At 32.7% G+C, this 22,723-nt stretch overlaps 2 protein-coding genes across 6 annotated transcripts in view; one reads left to right on the top strand and one right to left on the bottom strand.

Moving 5' to 3' along the window:
• Window positions 1-162: 162 nt before the first annotated feature.
• The window catches only part of LOC100881893 (nephrin), a 702,710-nt gene continuing 680,149 nt past the window's right edge, over window positions 163-22,723 (bottom strand). Inside the window, exons 8-16 of one of the 2 annotated variants that reach the window (XM_076538666.1) lie at window positions 19,291-19,445; window positions 17,726-17,870; window positions 17,082-17,212; window positions 11,914-12,073; window positions 7,552-7,851; window positions 5,752-6,051; window positions 3,179-3,421; window positions 2,247-2,407; window positions 163-1,905 (exon numbers count right to left, since the gene is read on the bottom strand). In XM_076538666.1, the coding sequence (XP_076394781.1) occupies window positions 1,534-1,905; window positions 2,247-2,407; window positions 3,179-3,421; window positions 5,752-6,051; window positions 7,552-7,851; window positions 11,914-12,073; window positions 17,082-17,212; window positions 17,726-17,870; window positions 19,291-19,445 (1,967 nt within the window). In that variant the 3' untranslated portion in view covers window positions 163-1,533. The remainder of the gene's footprint in view (window positions 1,906-2,246; window positions 2,408-3,178; window positions 3,422-5,751; window positions 6,052-7,551; window positions 7,852-11,913; window positions 12,074-17,081; window positions 17,213-17,725; window positions 17,871-19,290; window positions 19,446-22,723) is intronic. The other variant, XM_076538667.1, reaches the window with a different exon arrangement.
• LOC105661935 (uncharacterized) lies at window positions 6,095-16,203 on the top strand. Of its 4 annotated transcripts, none has more exons than XR_013040217.1 (4): window positions 6,095-6,110; window positions 14,673-14,971; window positions 15,293-15,595; window positions 15,940-16,203. XR_013040217.1 is itself a non-coding variant. In XM_012280765.2 (4 exons), exons 1-3 carry the CDS (start codon window positions 14,140-14,142, stop codon window positions 15,361-15,363), a joined length of 543 nt encoding a protein of 180 aa, XP_012136155.2. In that variant the 5' UTR covers window positions 13,865-14,139; the 3' UTR covers window positions 15,364-15,595; window positions 15,940-16,203. The 4 variants fall into 4 exon arrangements, 1 of the variants encoding a protein (XP_012136155.2); XR_013040218.1 differs by lacking the exon at window positions 6,095-6,110 and adding an exon at window positions 10,768-10,783; XR_013040219.1 differs by lacking the exon at window positions 6,095-6,110 and adding an exon at window positions 10,867-10,881.

Raw genomic sequence — 22,723 nt, 5'->3', positions numbered from 1 at the left:
TCACAACGGACGATATATTAGTACATTGTATATCAAAGATATAATAAATATTAATGAATATAAAAAGGCAAGAGAAAACTAAATTAAAAACAAAATTACTTAATTTAATCAAAACATATTCCTTGTATTCAAATTAATATTGTTACTACATTTTGGGACAAATATAACTTGTAATCTCAGAGTAATTGCAATGTTTTTCCACTGTCTGCAATTTAGGCCTATGTGTGTGAGTTCGATATCGTTGCGAATAGGTTAAATAATTTTCAAAATATTTTTTTAATAAAGATACAAAACGTGAAAGCAATGAATACATAGGTGTATATAAGATAAAAAAGGATACAAAGTGTGTCTAAAAAGTAGTGGGATTAAAAGCATAATTCGAAACTAATAACATTGTAGCAGTGCAGGCTAATGTTAGCTGAGGCGTGTGCATATAAATATTTATTGCAATTTTTAACTTGATAATATTGACAGATCTGAATCGATAATAATTTGCTTAAGCATAGCAGTGATGTGTAACAAAATTAGTTAAAGGATGTTTCGAACGTCATGTGGTTAAATTTTGTGTCGAACGTATCAGAAACTTACGAAAAGTTAAAATGGATTTATAGAAAATATTTTATACCAAAGATATTAGTTTTTAAGTAGTATAAAGTATCTTCAGATGGTCATAAAGCTGTCAAAATGATTACCTTTTAGACACACTATGTACTTATAAAAAAAGTCTGAAACACATGTTGGATATATTTACAAATTAATTGTATATACAAAAATGAATTTGAAATGTGGGTAAGTAAAAGAAAACTAAAATTAGAAAACATATTTTGTATATTCTAATCATGTTCTTTGTGTACAGTATACACATCTTGTTATAATATTCGATACGTACGAATATATATATCAAATAAAAATCGATTAAAATGAAAACTTATTATCAATCATATCATGTAGTGTATATATTCAGTATTATACATAAAAGACCTTAAAGTTAAATTATTGAACCGTTCTTGTTTTAATTAGCTGTCCTGCTAGGTTCTTATGTTATGGTGGTACCTTAATTCAGTAAAATATAACGTGGATGCCATCTACATCAATCATTGGCAAATTCTCGTAAAGTTTATTGTATTTGCAGTATAACATTTATTGACGTAGTTAACTAAAAAATATGAACTTTCATATATACGAACAGTTGCAAAATACTTAAATCAGTCTTATCGACGAAATTTAAGTTAAATCAATATCTTTCAAAAAACTGAACAAATTATCACGCTTTATAATTATATGTTAAAAAAAAGTCATTGTTCCGTTGCGTTCTTTCGCTACCGATTGAATACTCGATAATTTAAAATTGATCAGTCCATCTGACATTAAATTCCATTTTACTACCTTACACGTTTATCGCATACCAAAGATCATATATGTCTTATTGTGTAGGACAAACGGTTAATGAACCTCGTTTAGTAACTAGACGCGCGAATCATCGCCACATCAAACATAATATTCGTTGACGTTCAGCGCGTCAAAGTCGCAGCCCTATACACAACTTTCTTGAGTCGATATTAATGGTGTACGAACAGTGACAACTTCTCTCGTGGGATTTTTGTTATTCGCTGTCGCACCATTTAGGTCTTGAAATGTGCTCTTTGTTGACAAAGGCGTTAATGCACACGACGATGCGTTAGAGACATCAACCTTCAGTGGTCTTGCGTTATGGTCTATGCAAGCGTAGATTGTCGCTTCTTTTGTGTACGGTTTGCCACCTACGATTACTCCGCTTCCATAAGTCGGGAGTGTACTTAAACTACCAATCCCACTTATGCTTGTCAATTTCGTGTCGTTCGCTAATGTTGACAAGGTCGTTGGTCGAGCGAGACACAGTTCAGCGTACGTTATTTCACCCGATAGCTGAAAAAAATAAAAGATTCTATTATTTGTAATATTCCAATAAGGCTACATTCATTGTATTTCATTTGATATATAAAATATGATTAGGAACAGCTGTTTTTTATAAACATGTAAAGATTTTTGGGTTGATAATCGAAAATACTTGATAATGTACATTGACACACGATATGTATACATTAGAAACAGTTAATCACTAATTTACATGGTAATTATTCGGAAGTTCATTTTTAATCGTTTAGTTATTTTTCATTTATTACTAATATTATTACTAACTTGTCCATTAAAGTATCAACAATGTAAATGTATTAATTACAGGATTGTATGAATTTAGTATTACTTACCGGTAAAGTTGGGTAGTTATTATATTCGTGCGAATATGGTGACAGCCCTTGAAGATGATTCACTTGCTGAATAGAAAGTGAAGTTGGAACAAGTCCATCTGGTGTGTTTTGTGTAGCCAAAGGTGTACCAGACATTGATCCCGTTAGTTGGTAATCTGAACCTTCGAATTAAAAATTTGTTTAAATACACATCGTAATTAAGTCCCGTATTAAAATCAATTAGAGTATGCAACAGAGTCTGGAAACATTATATTGAATTATAAAACTACTGAAAAAATAGCATGAATTTTAAATTTATATTTTTTTGTCTTCTTTTTTTCTTAAACAAAAAAACCTTTCATTTACGAAAAAACTTAAATGAAATTTAATTCTTAATGCAAATTAAATCTTATATAAGTAAATCACTCACACGAATAAAAAATTATAAGTCATGCATACAACTTATAAGAATAAACATATGTACAAAATTAAATGTGCTTATAGTTTTAATTCTCGTTACTTTAAAAATATTTATGACTGTATTAAAATAGTAATACTTTTACATTAATTAAATGGGGATGGAAGGAGAATTACTCTGATAAAAGCAGAATACAAAAAGAAAATTGCAAACTCGTAGAGTGACGACAAGGTAACTTGTCCGAGCCGAAAGTCTTTTGTCTTTTATTTTAGTCTAACGACAGAAGATAAATTGGAAACGACAGAGAAGACATAGAGAAAAAGAAAAAGAAATTTGGGAAAGTTAGCGCTGAGGCCTGTTCGGATTTGATCGCCAGTTGTGCAATGTCGACGATAATTAGACGTGATGAAACTTTGGGAACGAAGTCGAAAGGTAGGCTGAACAACATTTGGAAAGAGAAGTTAGGGAGAAAAGAGTTCGCGAAGATTTCGTAGGAAGTATTTGATGGCAGTTGTGTAATTATCGTGATATATACCTTTATTTACTGGTACAACGTCTGGGTTTCTATCATCGGTGTCGTAAAGATCCTCGGAGCTGGGTGCGGTGCCTTTTTTTAATGGTAAATCGTTTGGTCTCTGAGTTCTTCTTTCGCTTCTGAGTTTCATGGCAGCCAGAATAGTGATAGTAACTAAAAGTAATGCGGTAACCACTCCGATCAAACCCCCTAATAATGGGGTGATCTCGAATGGTACCGGGGTACCTGTGAACAGAACACGTACTACTTTTGTACAATTATGTTATAATATTGCGATTATGAACGTATACATATTAAAATATAATACGATACATGTATATCGTATGACACATTTGCAATATTCTAAAATATAAAATTAATAAACCGATACTTTTTCCAGTTTTATAACTGTTACTACTTGGCTGGTCTGCATTTGTTCACATTTTTAGATTTAGTGCAAGACTTTCTTATTTTTTATTATAGTGTACCTTCAGTTACTGGTAAGTAGTCAACTTTTAAATTTAGAAGTTCGAACATTTATTTATGACAAAAATTATGTATTATACGAAAAACAAATTACGACTGCACCTTTCTTTCAATTCCACATTTTGAAAGTTAAATAAATTAATTTGTATCGTTCTCGTGTTCGATTTACAAAAACAACACGCCATTGTCCGCGTGAGAACTGTAAGAATGGGTGGTAACAGTTAGATTTGAGTTAGTATCGAGTTAGATTTGGATTAGATTTCAGTAAGCCTTAGTTAATCTAACTAAGCTGTGCCCGATAGCGTTGAAAATCTGTTATATACGAGGAGTTGTATCTCAATAATATCGATTTTTGCCTTGGGCCTCGGAAACTCTATCGGAGGTTCCGCAGTTTCCTTGGTGCTATCCTTAACAGAAATGGCCTGCTCTACCCAGTGCTGTGGTTAACCCCTCTAAATCCATAGTTTTGGAAGTAAATTGAAAAATATCGGTGAAACTTCGCATATTTAAATTGAAATTAAACTACAAAAATAAATACGTAAACTATCTCATAAAATTTTATATCGTAAGTATATTCTTTATATCGTAGGTTAATTTACATTTTTACAAAAGCTTTCTACTATTTTTCGTAAATTAAAATGAGAAATCAATTTTGATGTTTTCATATGGTAAAAAGTGAACCATTATAAAACATTTGCATTTATTTATTGTATTCATAGCAGTCACTCGATAATCCTCTACTTTCGGGGCTCTAAACGTAAATCTTTCTTAATAAGACATGGCCAGAAATTATTGAGCAGTTATACTTAGAAGTAAGTTCTTTACGTTGATTTTTTAACAACTAGTACAATATTCATGATTTAGCAACACTTTGTATGAAATATTTATATAAAATATTTACTGAAACAAAACTATTGTATATTTTGAATATGAATAACAAATTTTAATGTTACATTAAAGTTAATAAAGTCAACCTGTTTACTGAAAGAAAATGAAGTGCTACGGTTTATACGAAATGAAATTAAAATCATTTTAATTTTGTTTTATTTAAATAATTAAAGCGTTTTTATTTCGCGTTATCTTAAGAGTTTTACTTTTTAAACTTCACTCCGTAAACGCGAGTCAATTTTGTCTAGATTGGTTCTAAAGGTATTGATTTTTCGGAAACTAATAAGTAACGGGCTTTGGTTTACCCTCCTAAAAAAGTTGTTGGCTAGTGGAATCTAACCATACGATGTCGATTTTCTGTGTCAGCTAAGTAGTTACTGAACAGCATGCTGTCGAAATCTATAAAGGACACAAAAGACCCATGTATACATGACTCTATGTTTAAGCCCAAGATTACAGTTTCCGTATACATGGTGTAGCAGTGTAGGACACATGAGCCAGCGGAGACATTCTACAACGTAAAAATAAATCGGAAACGAAGAATAAACTTTTTTATGAGGAAGTTTTAAGAAAATTGAAGTAAAAAATGGAACTATTACAAGTGCACTTAATTATTTTCTCTAAACTGTTTCATTATACTATTATGTATTATTTTGTTATAAATTATAATTTTAATGTACAAACATATTTGTTTTTATAATCAAAATATGCAAATTTAGAAATAAAACATTACTCATTTATTTTCTTTTTTACTTTTAAAATGTCATGATGTTAAGCACTATTATCAAATATGATATATTATTTTATAGATGCTTCAAATTTACCAATGGTTTTTTTAATGAAGAATGTTTTAGACAGGAATTATGTAAATTAATTATTAATATCAGTCATGCTATAAATTTATTCGATAAATTTATTATCACTGTTGGCAGTTTGAATGTCCAAAAAAGATATACACATTATTCAGATTTTTTTACGAAGTAAAATTTAATTTTTGTCTAGTTATATTAACACGATCTTTAAAAAATCTAAAACTGATAATACAGAATTTGTAAATTATTGTAATATGAAACTAATAGAATTTTTAAGAGATCGCGGTTTTTGAAGTGGCGGCGATTTAATCGACCTAGCACGCGATATCGCGTGATGTAATATTTATTCTTCCCAATGAGCTTAAGAAATAATAGGCAAAATATAAAAAGACTCAAAATATCATTTACCAGTCTGTTTTTCCGCAATTTTTAAGGTGAATCCTTCCAAAAGCGTCGGTTCACTTCTGCCCTTTGCGTTTACAGCATACAGAATCATTTTAAGAACTTTGCCGGATTCTAAACCTTGTACAGTGAAGACTGCATTCTCTTTGGATGTGAGGTTTGCTTGCAGCATTCCTGTATGCTGATCAAAAACTTCCAACAGGAAATGTTGGGGTTGACCACCATCAAAGCCGGCTGAGCATTCCACGGAGAGTGATTCCGTTGTTTGATTCGATAAGGTGCAATTGTACGGAGATTCAGGCTTTCCTACAAACAGTAATTTACGGAAATTAAAAATTCCATGCAACTGGCATCGTGCATTTAAGGTAAATCTAATGTTTGTTCAGGTAATTAACAATTGAGTGAGAATTCTACTGATATTAACATTTCTGCTTATTTTGAACTATTTAAACTAAACTCTGCTTATTTAAATTAAATAAAATGTAGCTTCACATACATATATCATAAGTTTTTGTAATTCAGTACGTTTAATTGAGATACACATTTTTCCATATTTTTATATCATATATTTCATTATAAAATTTAAGCTATTTTATATACGATTGAATTTTTGGACATTTTTCACGAATACTTTTCATGCAGAGTGTTGTAAAAGATCGATTTATGCAAAATGTATATGCAGTTTTGTGAAAAAGGATGCGATACGCTTTTTATATGGTACTGTATATTTTTGTTATAAAAATCGATGTCTGTTAACATTTAACATGAAAAAATATTGGATTGAAGTAACGCGAAGAAAATCGATAGTCCATGAAATGGTTTTGTATAAAATATCCTATTCTTGAATTTACAATATCTTATAAATTGTTTACATTTTCTATATTACCTTTTTAATACTTTCTCATTCAGGATGTTTTAAATAATTTATCTATTTAGGTAATAATACGTAGTTTATCATTTTTTATATTAAAATTGAGAGATTGGATATATCTCTGCATATCTATATACAAATAAATTAACTTATAAAGCTTTAAATAAAATTTATAATTAAATTTGAATATAATTTAAATAATTTAAATAATTCAATTAGTTATAATTAGTATAGTTATATAACAACATATTGTTTTATATAATTTATATTTTACTACACAGAAACAATCAGTTGTAGATGTATAAAATGATTATTTTAAAATTATAGGAATGTAATAAAATAAAATTCGATCACATCATTACTGTCATTTAATTTATATCATCTTCTGAACCTGAAATCGTCAAAAACTAAGAAAAAGTAGTTATTAATAACTGTGTTAATCTTAGAAATCAAGAATTAAAAAAAATATAAGATATACTATTAGCAAATTCGTTCATAAAATTGATATAGTCTATGGTTTATTTTTATAAATGTAGTTGGTATGTCGTTATTATATTTAGTAAATACAATATAAAGCGTTTAGTGTTATGTATATTCTATTTATTAAAATAAGTTAAGTTATAAACTTAAGAAATATATTTATTAAGTATAAGTAATAAATTATATTTATTAATACTTGGTGCTACATCATTATTATATTTACGAAATGTTACTAATTATCGAAATTATATTAAATGAATAATTCGTGCTACATCTTTCGTTAAATAATTACTACATCGATATTGTGTTCATTAAATAAGCGCCTCTTTTTGAATACCCCATTTATAAACCTTAATCCTAATATTACCTAATATTAATGCATACTAGATTTATAAAATAAAAATGCTTTCAAGCACGTATTCCGAAATAACGTTTGATTTGATACGAATACGTACCCGCCGGAATAATATGAAAAATGCAGGCATTCTTTTGCTGACCAGCAGTGTTACTTGCCCAGCAAAATACTGTGCCATAATCCATTTCTGTGACTGGTCGATACGTGAGAACGCTTTGAGTGTGTCGTGTGGAGTTTTTGTATCTTGCCTGCGGTACGTCTACCATCTCCTCTGTATTATTAAAAGTCCAACGGAAGCTGTCTGGTGGTGGATATGCCTCGACCCTGCAAATTACTCGTGCATCTTCGTGACGTGCCACGCCATAGATTCGCTTCTGATCCGGTACGCAAATAGGTTTATCTGGTAAAATGCACGTATTCATTAAAATCTTCGAATAAATTGTACATAAATTAATACACATATTTATTATACTATTTTATGTGGATTTTATGTCCTTGTATCATTAACTTTGTTATATTTTTGGTATAACTAAACGTATGTAAGAAATTGTACAATGAAGAGCAAATCTGGTTTTTCTAAGGAAAATATGCTACGGGAGAAATTCTTCATTCGTTGGTTTTGAGGATTTGAGAATTTTAGATTTAACCATTTTTTTTTTATGTTAGTGCTTATAGTCGCATCAACCACTGTTTGGGTTATTAGCGACTTAGTGACTCAGCTTACAGTTTGTTATATAGCATTGTAAGTACAGAAAATTGGATATTTATGGATATGGGTATCTAGGAACTTTAAGGTCTAGGGATGAGGTTACTGCGTATTTTAGAATATTTTGTAGCTTTTAGAACTTTGGAATTTGAAGACTTAAGGATGTGAATTTTGGAAGTCCAAATCTGAGTACTTACTTAGGGATTTGCATATTTGGAATTATAGGAATTTGAAGTGATTTATTTTAGAACATTTTTACAAGTATTTTGTAGTTATTTAGAACTTTGGAATTTGAAGAATTAGGGATGTGAATTTTGGAACTTCAAGTTTGGATATTTAGGGACTTGTTCATTTAGAAATGTAGGAATTTGGGGTGAATTATTTTAGGACATTTTTATGGATGTTTTATAGTTATTTAGAACTTTGGAATTGCAGGATTTATGAATGTGAATTTTAGGACCTGAAATCTGGAAATTTGGGGATTTGCATATTGTCAAATCTAAGAACTAAAAAATTTCAAAATTCGGAAAATTGAGAATTTCGAAATTCGGAAACTTTGAGAAACCAAGACTTTCAAGATTTGGGAATTATGAAATTTGGAAATAAAGAAGTTTAGTAATTGAGAAATTTAGTGAATTGGAAAATTAGAAGTTTGGGAAGTTAGAAAAATTGGGAATATACTGTCCTAGACAAAAAGATAGCACATGTGTGCTATCTTTAATTTCTTGAAAACTACTTAGAATTTTTTAATGTAATACATACCATTCTAATTGTTACATGGCAGAGAGAAGGAACTTCTTAGTAAATATGGTTGACCTTGCTAGGTTTCTGAGCAAGCAGAAGAAATATACAAATACTGGCGGCGAAGTGATAGTACATTGACAAAATTTATACATATATTTTCGCAAAAAAAGAAAGTTACATTGCAATTAATACAAAGTTAATAAAGAATATATCCACCTTTATTTTCTATTACTTCGAGTACCCGCTTTGGTAAGGATTTGTATAACTTTTTAATTGTATTTTGTATTTGTCTTCGAAGAAATGGAAACGAATTTTTTTTTACTGACGTTTTCATTTTACTACCATGATTTAAAAAAAGAAAGATTAGTAAAAAAATAAAGACAAATGGGTGGGGGTGGTGTAATGATCTGGGCTGGAATTTAAACGGAATGGATACAAAGGCAAAACAAATGTACAGTTTCTTGAAGGAAAAATGAATTCTCAAAAATATATAAATTTACTCTCAAAACAAAGTAATGAACGCGCACTACGAATTACCACTGATAAATTTATTTTTTAACATGGTAATGCTGCAATTCTCCGAATTAAAGTCGAAGAACAATTTTTTCAAAGAGAAAACGTATCGGTTTTACCGTTGCCCGCACGCTCCCTAGACCTGAATATTATTGAAAATTATTGGGGAGAACTAGCACGTGCTGTATATAAGAATGGAAAACAGTATGATAATATTAAACAATTAAAAGAAGCTATTAAGATAGATTGGGATAATTTGCCACAAAATACAATTAAAAAGTTATACAAATCCTTACTAAAGCGGGTACTCGAAGTGATACAAAATAAAGGCGGATATACTCATTATTAACTTTGTATTAATTGCAATGTAACTTTCTTTTTTTGCGAAAATATATGTATAAATTTTGTCAATGTGCTATCATTTGGTCGCCAGTATTTGTATATTTCTTCTGCTTACTCAGAAACCTAGCAAGGTTAACCATATTTACTAAGAAGTTCCTTCTCTCTGCCATGTACACTACCGCTCAAAAGTATGCGGACACTTACATTTTCTTGAATTTTGGATACATATTATATATTTTTATTGTTAACCAAAATCGTTCATAAATTCTAGTATTAGTATGAATGTAATGCATTATAATATTACTAAATTATCAATTTATTTATACAACTTTCTGAAATAAATATATTTGTTATTTTGCGTTGTGCGCGTAGAGTTTGTGGGTCTTTTCTCTGGCAGTTTGCAATGACTGCATCGCTTAAGTGAGGTCTGTTGCCTTCTCAAGACTAACGTAAACATTTGTAAACATGATTATATAGCCAGGATGCCACGACACGAAAATGCGAAAATTACATCACGCGGTGGATATGTTAACGAAAGGAAAATTTAAAAATATTTCATCACTATCGGTAAAATATTTAACAAATTATTATTACAATATGTCGTCTAACACTGGAGGAAGTGGAATACATACACGATAAAGAAATAATTCAAAGATATCACAATATTTTCGGGCATCTAAAAAAATTGAAAGTGTCCACATACTTTTGAGCGGTAGTGTATGTAACAATTAGAATGACATGTATTACATTAAAAAATTCTAAGTATTTTTCAAGAAATTAAAGATAGCACACATGTGCTATCTTTTTGTCCAGGACTGTATGTTACAGTGAAACACCGAAATTTGAAGAATGTCGACTGTCACTGGTGAATGTCAACATTCACATAGTCGCTTGGTGTATGTCCGAAATGTTTGGTAAATATCCTTATTTCTGACTTATACCGGTAAATGTAGACATACACCTAATCTAATTTAACTGTGATTGTTGACATACACCGGTGAGGGTCAATCTTTCACCGATGTATTCGGTATGTGTTGATATTAACCGTTGAAAGTCGACATTCTCTAATTTCGGTCTTTCACGGTATACATATATACAACTTCAAAATAGGATAATTATAGCAAAGTTTGTACACTTCAAATAATCCAATAAATTAACGATATATTTCCTGTTCTGTTTTAACAATGAACGTCTGAAGAACAAATCAGTTAATTTGCAAAAACGAATTCCAAGAGAAATGTCTCATTCTAATAAATATTTGCAATTTTTGATAATTTAATTCTCTTACTAACAAAAATTAATGGAAAAATAAATTCACACATAAGAATATATTAACTCTTCATTGCATTTTATTACAAATATATTATAAAATTATAAGAAATATTTTTAATATAAGTGAAATTTAATTTTCAATCGCTTATATTTTAAACGATAATCAATTTTTTAATTTAGTACGTTATTATCTGTAGTTTCTTTTACATAGTGTGTAAATCGAAATTGAAATACCTTGGAAAGTGTATGTCTTTGTGATATAGCACACTAAGATTGTATAACCTAAAAGTTGATCAAATCGAAAATTCTTTTGTCTCTTTAAAATTTGAATGAAACTGATTCTTCGATAATTATTAATATTAAGTAACAAATTTGATTCATTGAAGGAGCTAAGTGGAATTGTTATGAAATTAATCGATTCGTGATAAACTAATATTCATACAATCTACAAATTCAGATTAAAGTGCATTTAACCAGTTAACTGTGGCGATCTTTTTGCAAAGCGCGCACCAGTGTGTGTCGCGAAAATCAAGCGATGACGAGTTAGCTCTCAAGTATTTATGAATTCATCTCAAATCATTTGTACTCTTTATTTGTTTACTTCATTTCGTGTTGATCTCTAAACATTTTAAACATATTACAATTTACGAATATAATTTAGTTTTCGCCAAAATTACAATTTAAATATCAAATTGTAACAAAATTTTACGTATGACGGATATAGTCGTCATGACACAATATTCTGCCATATCTCCATGACGGATATAGTCAAACACACTTAACTGGTTAAAGAACGTCATGCATGAAAATTTCGTTCGGTAATATAACAGTGACGTAGTTTCTGCATACGTAGGAGTACAAGAGAAACGTATATAAAGAACTTACACATAATTTTAAGTTCAACGATGTTACTGTAACTATCCCCTTCGACATTGCTTGCAATACAAGTATAATTTCCGGCTTGGGAGCGATTGACCTCCCTCAAAGCCAAACCATATTGCTGTACTATCACGCCATTTTTAGCATTATTCTGAATTACATTCCCCTGGAACAATATGCATATCAGATGATTAGATTTCTAAATTGTTAGGTACTTGTTTCGTTAACACTTTTCCTAGAAATTGGGGGCAAGAATAGAATTTACAGATATTTATCAAAAGAAAGCAAAAAGGAACGTTGATATTCAAGTTCGTTGATATTCAAGAATTATCAAGAATTCAAGGATTAACAAGTAATATTAAAAAAAAGTAAATTTTTGTCTACCTAACAAGAAAAAAATTAAATGAAATTAATGACACGAAGGGAAGAATAAACAATAGCAGTACAATTCGAATAAATCGAACTAGAATGGCAGTTATAACTCGAAAGCATTTATATTAATGCGCGATTTGTGGGTTCACTAATTTTATTAGCGTAACTAAGAATTAATTAATAAGCTAACGAAATTTCAACGCAAATTTATGAGGCTAAATCTAGATAAAAGAACATTCAGGTATAATTCACGATAAAATCGAACGTGTTCAGTGTATTGTTTAAATTTTGTGATGTATTGCTATTTTTATTTACGGATTGAAATTTTGTAGGCTTAAACTGGGTGGTAAAACGATATATGAGCGGTGGTATATAAAATGATATATAAATTATTTTTGTACACATATTTTGCTCATATTTCAGAGAGGTGATCACTTATACCATAAAACAAATTTTAACTTTTGTAAATAAGTGATTCTTGTAAATATGTAATTACCTTCAATTTTTCACAAAATTTGTGGACAAACTTAGTGGAGAATTTCGAATTAAAAAATTAGTAACTTCCAACTGTTAGAATTATACAGTTTTTATTCAACAGAAAAGATTTTGTAGAGTTTAACCTGTTAACCGGGCGGGACATATAAATACGTCAAACGTAAACAATAGCATGTACGGGTAGGACGTATAGTTTCGTATAACAAAGGTATTAGTCATCGATACATGTTTCGACAAGAATTTAAGACACGGAGAAAATCGGTATCATTTCGCTATTGAGAGTGGTGGATATGTTCCAAATAAAAAAAATAAATGTTCATAAAAACCAAACCAATAACAATATTTACATGATTCAAAAAGCAGTAGGATGACAAAATAGCGAACAAAACAATGACACTAGTTTTTTCTATATTCATTGAAAATTATATAAATGGCAAAGGAATAAACAATTACTAAAAAAAGTAAAAGTTGAGTTCTCTCGTACGAAACATATTTGCACATACAAAAAGTCGTCTTTTCATCATAATTTTATCTGGCCATTTATTACAAAGTATATACTTTGCATTTCCAATATATTTTGTGACAAGATAAATAATATTACATAAAAACAAAAATTCAGTCGAAGATACATGATTGACAAAATTATGTTTAAAATATATTTGTGCTATAATTTTGAATAATACTTCATTATTATTTTCAATTCTCCCGTAATGAAATTAGACCATTTATAACGTATTATAAAATTATTTTGAGATAGAATTCTCCCGCAATGCGAACAGTAAAGCACTACGAGGTGCGGGCTGATATATCGGCTCTGGTACTTCTCGCCAGTGCAACGCGAGCCGATACATCGGCTCTCGGTACTAAAAGGGTTAAAAAGGGAATTCCCCGGTTAACAAGTTAATAATAAAATAATATACATTTACATTTATAACGTTACAAACATTTATGTTTAAGTTATATTGTAAATAATATTGTGTTTAAATGTTCATACTAATATATGTTCATGATTTAGTATATCAGATATGTATAGTTTATCTATTATTTTATTTATAACATTCTTATTATGTTGTGTGACGAATACATCACGTAGTCGCGCACCGTCAGCCGCGCATTGCGAGGTGGGGACCCCCCACCGAAATCCGATACTACTTGGGTAGCGATCGATCAAAGGATCGATGAGTTGGCTCGGGGCTACGGCCCCGACAGGACCTCTCCGGAGGTTCTCTCCGAGGCACTAAAGCTTCTCAGTCTGCGGATAGCCCCGGGCTGGGCGAGCTGGAGGCCGGCATCGGTGCGACGGATAGACCTCGCACCGGGGCTGGCCGCGCCAACCCTCGGTGGCCCTACATCGACCGTGGAACGATGGTTAGCCCTCGCTCCGCGGTATGCAGGGTACCGAGCGAACGGTCAACTGGCTTCTCTACCCTGTGGATAGTCCCGGGGAAGGTAAGCCGTGGCTGGACACCGCGTCGACGGATAGTCCTCGTCGCGGGGTCTGCCAGATCGTCGGGAAGTCAACTCCAGGAACAATCTCGGTAATATTAATAAGAGAAAGGCAGGTCAGAAGTGGCCATTAACCTGGTGTTATTTATTTTCCTACCCTCCTCCTCCTCTCGGACACGAGTAGACCTAAGATCCCACCGTAGTTGTGTAAGTATCGCGAACGTTGCGAAGACGGACCCCAACCGTACCGCGTACCCCGCGTCGGACGTTCCCTTGACCGTACCGCGAACGCCGCGCCGGATGTTCCTCCGACCGTAGGATATAAGATAGAATGTAAGCTAGCATGTAAGATAGTATGTAAGCTCAAATGTTATACCGCGCCGCCACCGCCGCTGTTTTATAGAAAGGCACTGTATTAACCGTACCATCACATTGCATTTTATTGTAAAAAGCCATCACCGTGGAGGGAGCCGCTACAACATTCCAGGCCCTGGTCACGTCAAGGGACAGATCATCTCAGCCGACCACGATGCAGCCCGCCATACAACCAGCTGCTCCACCAGCAACCTGCCTCATGACGCCGAAGACTCCCGGAAGACGCCCAACAGTGAACATCGAGCTTCCGGACGGCAGCATCTTCCCACTGCCTCTGGGCTTCCGTCGACATCGAAAGATATCCCAGGGGCGCCGGTGGACTATCATCACCGACCCCGCCACCGGCAAGGTCCTCGAATTCCGGTCCGCCGCCAAGGTAATTATCCGCTAACCGTTAAAATGCGTAAACATAGTTTGTACGAGCGTCACCGATCGAGGTCTTCTACTTTGGTCTTTCCGAAGGAAGCGGGGGGTGTGACGAATACGCGAGTAGACCTAAGATCCGACGGTAGTTGTAAGTACCGAAAACGTTGCGAAGATGTTCCCGTGACCGTACCGCGAACGCTGCGCCGGACGTTCCTCCGACCGTAGGATATAAGATAGAGTGTAGGATTAAGTGTTATACAGCGTCGCCACCGCCGCCGTTTTGTAGAAAGGCACCGTATTAACCGTGCACCGTCACATTGTATTATTGTAGAAAGCCACCACCGTGGAGGGGGCCACCACGACATCCCAGGCCCCGGTCACGCCAAGGGACAGATCACCTGAGCCGACCACGAAGTAGCCCGCCATACAACCAACCGCTCCACCAGCAACCTGCCTCATGACGCTGAAGGTTCCCGGAAGACGCCCAACAGTGAACATTGAGCTTCCGGACGGCAGCGTCCACCGATTACCTGTGGGCTTCCGTCGGCACCGAAAGATATCTCAGGGGCGCCGGTGGACTATCATCACCGACCCCGCCACCGGCAAGGTCCTCGAATTCCGGTCCGCCGGCAAGGTAGTTATCCGCTAACCGTCAAAATGCGTAAACACAGTTTGTAAGAGTGTCACCGATCAAGGTTTTCTACCTTGGTCTTCCCGCAGGAAGAGGGGGGTGTGACGAATATGCGAGTAGACCTAAGATCCGACCGTAGTTGTAAGTACCGCGAACGTTGCGAAGATGGTCTCCGACCGTACCGCGAACGCCGCGCCGGACGTTCCTCCGATCGTAGGATATAAGATAGAGTGTAAGCTAACATGTAAAATAGTATGTAAGACCAAATGTTATACCGCGCCGCCACCGCCGCCGTTTTGTAGAAAGGCACCGTATTAACCGTGTACCATCACATTGTATTATTGTAGAAAGTCACCACCGTGGAGGGGACCGCCATGACATCCGAGGCCCCGGCGGATACAAGTAATAAGGGATAGCTATAGTTGCCTAGGAACGCGGCAGGATGAGATCGACATCGTTACAGATTTAAATATATCTTATTATGAACACATAAACATAATATGTTTATAGTATTACAACTCAAACTTAAATGTTTATAATAAATTTGTAGTGTCATAAATATAAATTAATAATAAATGTTATGGACATATCTGATATACTAAATCATGAAATCTTGTAAGAATCACTTATTATTGAAAAATAAAATACGTGTTTTAAAATGTTATTAAAAAGCAAATGTTTGTGAAATGAAACGATATAACAAATATTTATAATTTGTAAGAAAAAGTATAACCGATAGTTGCGATATTAAATATTGTTAATAAAAAAAAATAATGTAGCAACAAAACCGTTAGTTTTCATAAAGGATAATATTGACTATGTTGGATAGTTTTTTTTCTATAGCTATGTTTAAAAAGTACTTGGAAATTTACAGTATGAAGTTAAGCTTTGAATTAACTAATGATCTAATAAAGCTATCTGAAATTTTAGTGTCGTCTTTTTTCTTAAATTTACTAAATCTATGAGTCTTTTGCTTACGATAGCTTTGTTGTCGAATATAAATATAGTATCCTGCAAATCCACTATAAATAAATTTTACATTTACATTTTTTAATTTTATAAAATACAACGATATGAGTTTTAGTTTTAATTCGAAATCTTTATTTTTCAATTTTATTCAAATAACGCGAGAATATTTTAGGGGGATGAATATCTAGGTTCTAGACATATTTCTTCTTTACATATTTCTAACATTTAATATGCTATATTATATTTATTTCTTCATAATTAATATATATAATATATAAAAAATATTTTATCAATGTTCAGAACAAAAATTAGAAATATAAAACATATAAGATATACACGATTAAAAGCTGTTTCAATTGATTTATGTATTCTACATATACTATGCAAGTTTCACTAATTTAAATTAGTTTATAAACGAGTACTAATTTAAAATCGAAATCCGTAATGGAGTGGCAGGATACTTTATACTATGTTCTATTTAATACGAAGTATAAAATCGCGACTTTCTATTGAAACTTACATTGTGTTTCCATACTACTTTATAAGCATCAGGGTTAGCATGCACCTTGCATTCAAAGTACACATCGTCACCTTCTTCAATGTCGTCTGGATTCATATTTGATCCCAAATCCAGATGTAAAATTGGTGCAACTAGAAGATAAAAGATGAATAAAACATTAAATGCGATGTAGTAAAATATACATATTATTTTTTCATTAAATCGTTTTTACATTATGTCATCGAATTCCCGGTATTTTAAAATCGCACCGATTTGTCACAGAAAAATTGAAAAATTGTCTAAAATATAGCGGATGGTTTTAATTAGGATTCTACTTACTCTACAAATTATTTATTGGATATTAATAAGTAAATCTGAGGAATAAAATGTTGCGAATTCAGTTGTTAATTTGATAATAATAAATGGAGATTTATAATAAATATTTCATTAGCTTTATAACGGGGGCTTAAAAAGGAATAATTCGAAGATTTAAGAGAAATGAAAGATTGAACGGAAGTCAAATATTTAGTTTTTTTTAAGAGAAAGATTTAAGAGAAAAAAACAAAAATGAAAAATTCAATAACATTCAAATATTTCGTTTTTTATCGTTTGTTAGGATTTGCAGGTTTGTTATTCTTCCGCTAATATATTTATGCTTTACTTACAAAAAACGTTCAGTTTCCATGTATCCTCCATTGTACCACGATGAACGTTAGGATTTTCAGCTCGGCAAGTAATTACTTTGTCGTGATCCAATAAAGTTGGTTTGAACGTTAATATAGAACTAGTCATATTACCATCTTGAGAAACCTTTTAAAATTAAAAAATAATTATAATTATAGGAAGAGTTTTTATCGTAATATCTCTAATTTTATTGATTAAATATCAACTACGTATATTGCATTAACAAACTTTATATGAAACAGCATTTTTAATATTTATATACCAAATAGTCTAAAAAGAATTATGTATTAAAAAAGCTAATTTATTCAAAAAAATTTGTCAACATCCACGGTTTTTGCATTACACCTAATGAGTAGAGTTCATAATTTAATTTGATTTCAATTGGAAATATCAGACTTGGAATTATAATATTTATTACGCGTGAAATTATATTCCATAAAAATCGCTGCTAAATAATTTCGTAATATCGGGTCGGATTAACGTTAATTTCAATCGATTTAAAATTTCCTTAATATTTATTAGCGAATTTTCGTTTTAATGACGCAAACGCATTATGTAACCACAATATATTGATGTACAATATTATTTAATATGTTATTTAATATGTTATTTATCCATTATTCGTTTAAAAAAATTAACCCTTTATACTCGAAAGGTAGCTCACTTACTATTCGATTCGACATAACAATTTGAAATCAGTACTTTGTACCTAGGCCTACAACGTGTTCGGCTACCGGTGGGTATAATTTCAGGGGTTGGTAGCTGGGGTGATACTAAATAACTTTTTCCTTTACCAAAATGTTGACTGAAGCTTAATTTTTAAATTATTAACGAAAAACACTGACCAATCAGAGCACGAAAATAGCGCGCGCCCAGGCGCGAGAGCGAAAGCTTCGAGCTGAGCGTGATCGTGAACAAATATGTTTTCACCGTGATTGGTCAGTAATTTTTGTTAGTAATTCAAAAACTAAGCTTCAGTAAACATTTTGCTAAAGAAAAAAGTTGTTCAGTATCACCCCAGCTACCAACCACTGAAATTACACCCACCAGTAGCCGAATACCCTGTATAGTGTAATACATGTAACGTATACACATAGTAAAACAGAAAATAGTAAGTAGTAATTAATAACAGAGAAATAATAAATTCGAACATTTTAAACTTTTTAACCAGAAAGTTTTACAGTTGAGATCACATAAAAAGTACCTTTGAGTATAAAGGGTCAATAAATATTTAAATTATATTTACTGATGATGCAATCAAACATATCATTTGTTGTTATTTATTAGTACTCACACTTGACTATGTATTTTAATCGCATCATTTATTTAACTCACGTAAAAATTACTATACTTAATTATTAATTACGTTTAATATTAATGCACTGATTGCAAAATTTGGCTAATGAACATGTTCTAAGATTTCGAAAGTCAGTTTATTATTCTATAAACTATTCTATAAACTGACTTTAAAAAATGGCTTACGACATTCTAGAGTTTTGTCAAACTTAATTTTAACTAGAAATACGAATTTGAAAAAAATAGATACCTTCTCTGTGTAGTTGTTCAACTTTTTTCCTTCCATATACCACGATAATTTGGCTGGCGGTCTGGAACCAACACTCATGCAATTTATGTCGTACTTCCGATCAGCACTTAAAGGCGCATGTTCACTGCTTAATATCGTCACGCTCAGTGGCTTCACTGAAATAAAGAAAATGTATGAAAGCGTTTTATATTTCTTTTAGGTATCAGTCAATAATTGTGTACTCTGCTTAAACTATAATGACTACTCGACATTTCTAATACACTACTCTTTCATTTTACATTTCCTTTCATTATATTAATCATTTTTATGTGATATTTATTATTCATATTAAAAGAAAGAATTTTTATGAACTCTATCAAGGCAATATTAAGAAGAAAATATAAATTCAAAAAATAAAAATATAAAGAAACAAGTTAAAAAAGAATGAAAGAAAAGCATTCGAAAATTTTCCAAAAATTAGAATATTCATTTCTAAAAATAGAACAGTCATTTATAAAAATTGGATTTTTCTAAAAATGAGATGGTAAAAACTCTTCAATCAAGGCTGTAATTAATCAATATTTTCAATATTCTATCGCTTAAGAACTCATTACGAATTTGCAAGCACGAATTCGAGGTAGAAATACCAATATTATATCCTTCATAATTTCAGATAAGGGTACTTATCCCTTCTCCCAAAAAAAAGCAGGTGTTGCCCCAGGTCAAGAGGAAAAACTGTTGATTTCAATCCTCTTTAAAAAATTGTTAATAATTAATAATTAATATCCCGCATGTAAATATAAATTTAAAATCCGTTCAAATATGATGAAATTCGCTTTAAAGTTAATCTAACAATCTGATTCCGCTCATGAAATCAGTCAAATAGTTTCAAACTTTTTAAAATAATTTGGAATTATTAAGTTGTTGATATTACACATGTTTGGCCGCAAAATTTAAGAGTTTGGAGTACATTTAACACTGATTGTAGGTAAAGAGGTAACACAGAATGTCCGATTATGAACAAGTTTTATTTGTTTCGGTAATCTTTTCTCCTGACTGTGTATGTGCTTTATAAAATTGATCGAAGATATGTTTGCCAGTATGATATCAAGAGTGCCTGGCCGAGTTACGAAGTCCTTTCAGTATTTGAAACTCTGCATCAGAAGGAGCCTTAGGAGATGTACATCCCGTGATGACTCTTCAAGAGGACCTTGTCTTCTATAGTGCCGCTCTTTGCGACTGTGCAATATACTATCGAAAGCTTTAGACGTTTGATGAGTTGCAATTGGTCATCTACTAAAGCAAAAGTTGGTGACGGAATATTGAAATTTGGAGAAGGATAACTTAAGATCAAAAATAGAGATCATCGTCATATTATTGCAGCAACATTCTTATTGAAGCAACATATATTGCTGAAGTTAATTATACATATGATAAAATGAGAATTGTTGATATAACAACGAAATTCGTGACATAGTTGAAAACCAGATAGATTTTTATAGTGAACTTTCAATACATTACTATCGACATTACAAGACAAGTTTTTCTGTCACTAAAATTCCGAGGTTCGGGTTGAAGTCGGCTCCCAATAAGTTTAAAAAGTGTCCAGAACATCTAACATAACTCTTAGGTAATTTGTTGTTAGGTAATTTGTAACAACTGTTAGGTGATCTGAGAGCGGACGATCAGATGAAAATAAGGTTGATCTAATTCTAATGGTAGCGGTGTTTCACCAATATCAGGCGAGGTATGTAAGGGGAATGAAGATTTCTATGAACAAGCTATACCGGGATGATCGCGACGAATGACTGCATAATCCTCAGCACGTTATAGTTGGGCGAGAGTCACGTCTCCTGGTTGGGAGCGTAATCGGGTTTTGGGAGTGGATCTAACTCTGTTAATTTAGGGGAGATGGAACAAGCGTTTCAGGTGATGATAGCACTGCGGAAGAGCAATCAAGAAGGTGTGAACACAAAGTATTTTTCAGAATTATTTTGGTAATCAGCCAAACGATTGAAGCGGTACGAATTATTTTCTTCGTGAATTGATCAGCTGTTTTAGATCAATTGGAGAAAAAGGACAATTCATGCTGTAATATGTATGTTGCAATTGTACATATTACACTGTTGCGTGTAGTAATTATCTTTTCGTTGAAAGAATTTGGGTATTGATAGTTTGGAGTACAGAAGCTTTATGTCATGGCACTTGTAATTGGTCGAAACATGCACTATTCACTGTGCGAGAACGTTCTTCGTAACATTCGAAAGTTGCGTTAAAATGTTTAGGCTGACAGTGATATACCGATTGAACTACCGGTTAACATTAGAGTAGAAAAGGTAGGTTTTAGTATCACAAATAGATCCGTATTATTTACGCGTCTGCATCCATTGCACGGGCAACTGAGCCCACATTCATACCCCCTATTCAATAACCAGAGCTCCACACGTCCGTTCCGCCTGCATAGAAGCTTCTGTGGCCAGCGTCCATATTCACTAGTTTGTCTGCGTTAGTTTCCGAGTCTGTGAGGCTGTACGCGATCATGAAAATTAGGGTGCTACCCTTAAACATGTAACGTTTAGCTGTAGCAATAAGCAAGGCATGTCAGTTCGTGACCACTTTGATGCTCTGCTTAAAGATCGAGCTGTTTCTCTGTGTATGAAAAGTTGGATTAAGGACAGCAATCGTTTGCAAGTAATCCTTTTTGGCGACGATTCTTTGATTCAAAGTAACGCTATGCAGTACGACCTACTCGCCGTTTTAACTTCTACGTGACGTTATACTACTTAATGGCGAGATTAAGGAGTATCTTAAACATTTTAGATATTTCACATGAGGAGTTTGAACATTTCAGATATCACAGATGAGGAGTTTAAACATTTCAGATATCACAGATAGGAAGAATCTTAAACATTTCAGATACCTCAGAGGGGGCGTTGAACCATTCAGATACCTCAGATGAGTATCTTAAACATTTTAGGGGTGGTTTACCATCTCACGAGGGGGAATGCGAACTTAGAAATAGTATCGTTAGATGCCAATGCTCGTTCGTCACTAGAGGTAGAATACAGGCAAAGATGTCAAATTTGATAATAATTTTGCACAACCTATTGGATGTATTGAATGACCAAAAGTTCATCGATATCATTCTTCATGTCCGACATCTGAGGTGCCAAAAATGTTCCATCATCGAGAGTTTAAGAAGTCGGGGACTTTGGCAGGCAGGCTAACGCTGTGAATATTGCCAATACTTAGCGTGATTGGGAATGCTATGCTAATTAAGCTCGATTTTGACTCTGTGATGACAGGTATCATTTGGTTTGATGTGGGTACGGAAAATAACGAAGCTCAAGTAGCAGTATCCCTCGCAGAGGAAATTATATGAACTCTTATTTTCAAACTCGTTCTTCCCGGAAACGTTGTTCAGTTACAGGTTGGACTATGATCTTAGAAACAC

Source organism: Megachile rotundata, chromosome 13 (assembly GCF_050947335.1).
Source record: "Megachile rotundata isolate GNS110a chromosome 13, iyMegRotu1, whole genome shotgun sequence".
In the NCBI taxonomy this organism is placed as follows: domain Eukaryota; kingdom Metazoa; phylum Arthropoda; class Insecta; order Hymenoptera; family Megachilidae; genus Megachile; species Megachile rotundata.
Note: the sequence above shows the minus strand (reverse complement) of the source record. Positions and strands in the feature narration are given on the sequence as shown.

Excerpts from the sequence above, each read along its gene's own strand:
- LOC105661935 (XM_012280765.2), top strand. The coding sequence starts at position 14,140 with ATGGTTAGCCCTCGCTCCGCGGTATGCAGGGTACCGAGCGAACGGTCA. Across the intron at positions 14,313-14,672 it reads CAACTCCAGGAACAATCTCG|CCATCACCGTGGAGGGAGCC; the intron begins GTAATATTAATA and ends TATTGTAAAAAG. Across the intron at positions 14,972-15,292 it reads AATTCCGGTCCGCCGCCAAG|AAAGCCACCACCGTGGAGGG; the intron begins GTAATTATCCGC and ends GTATTATTGTAG.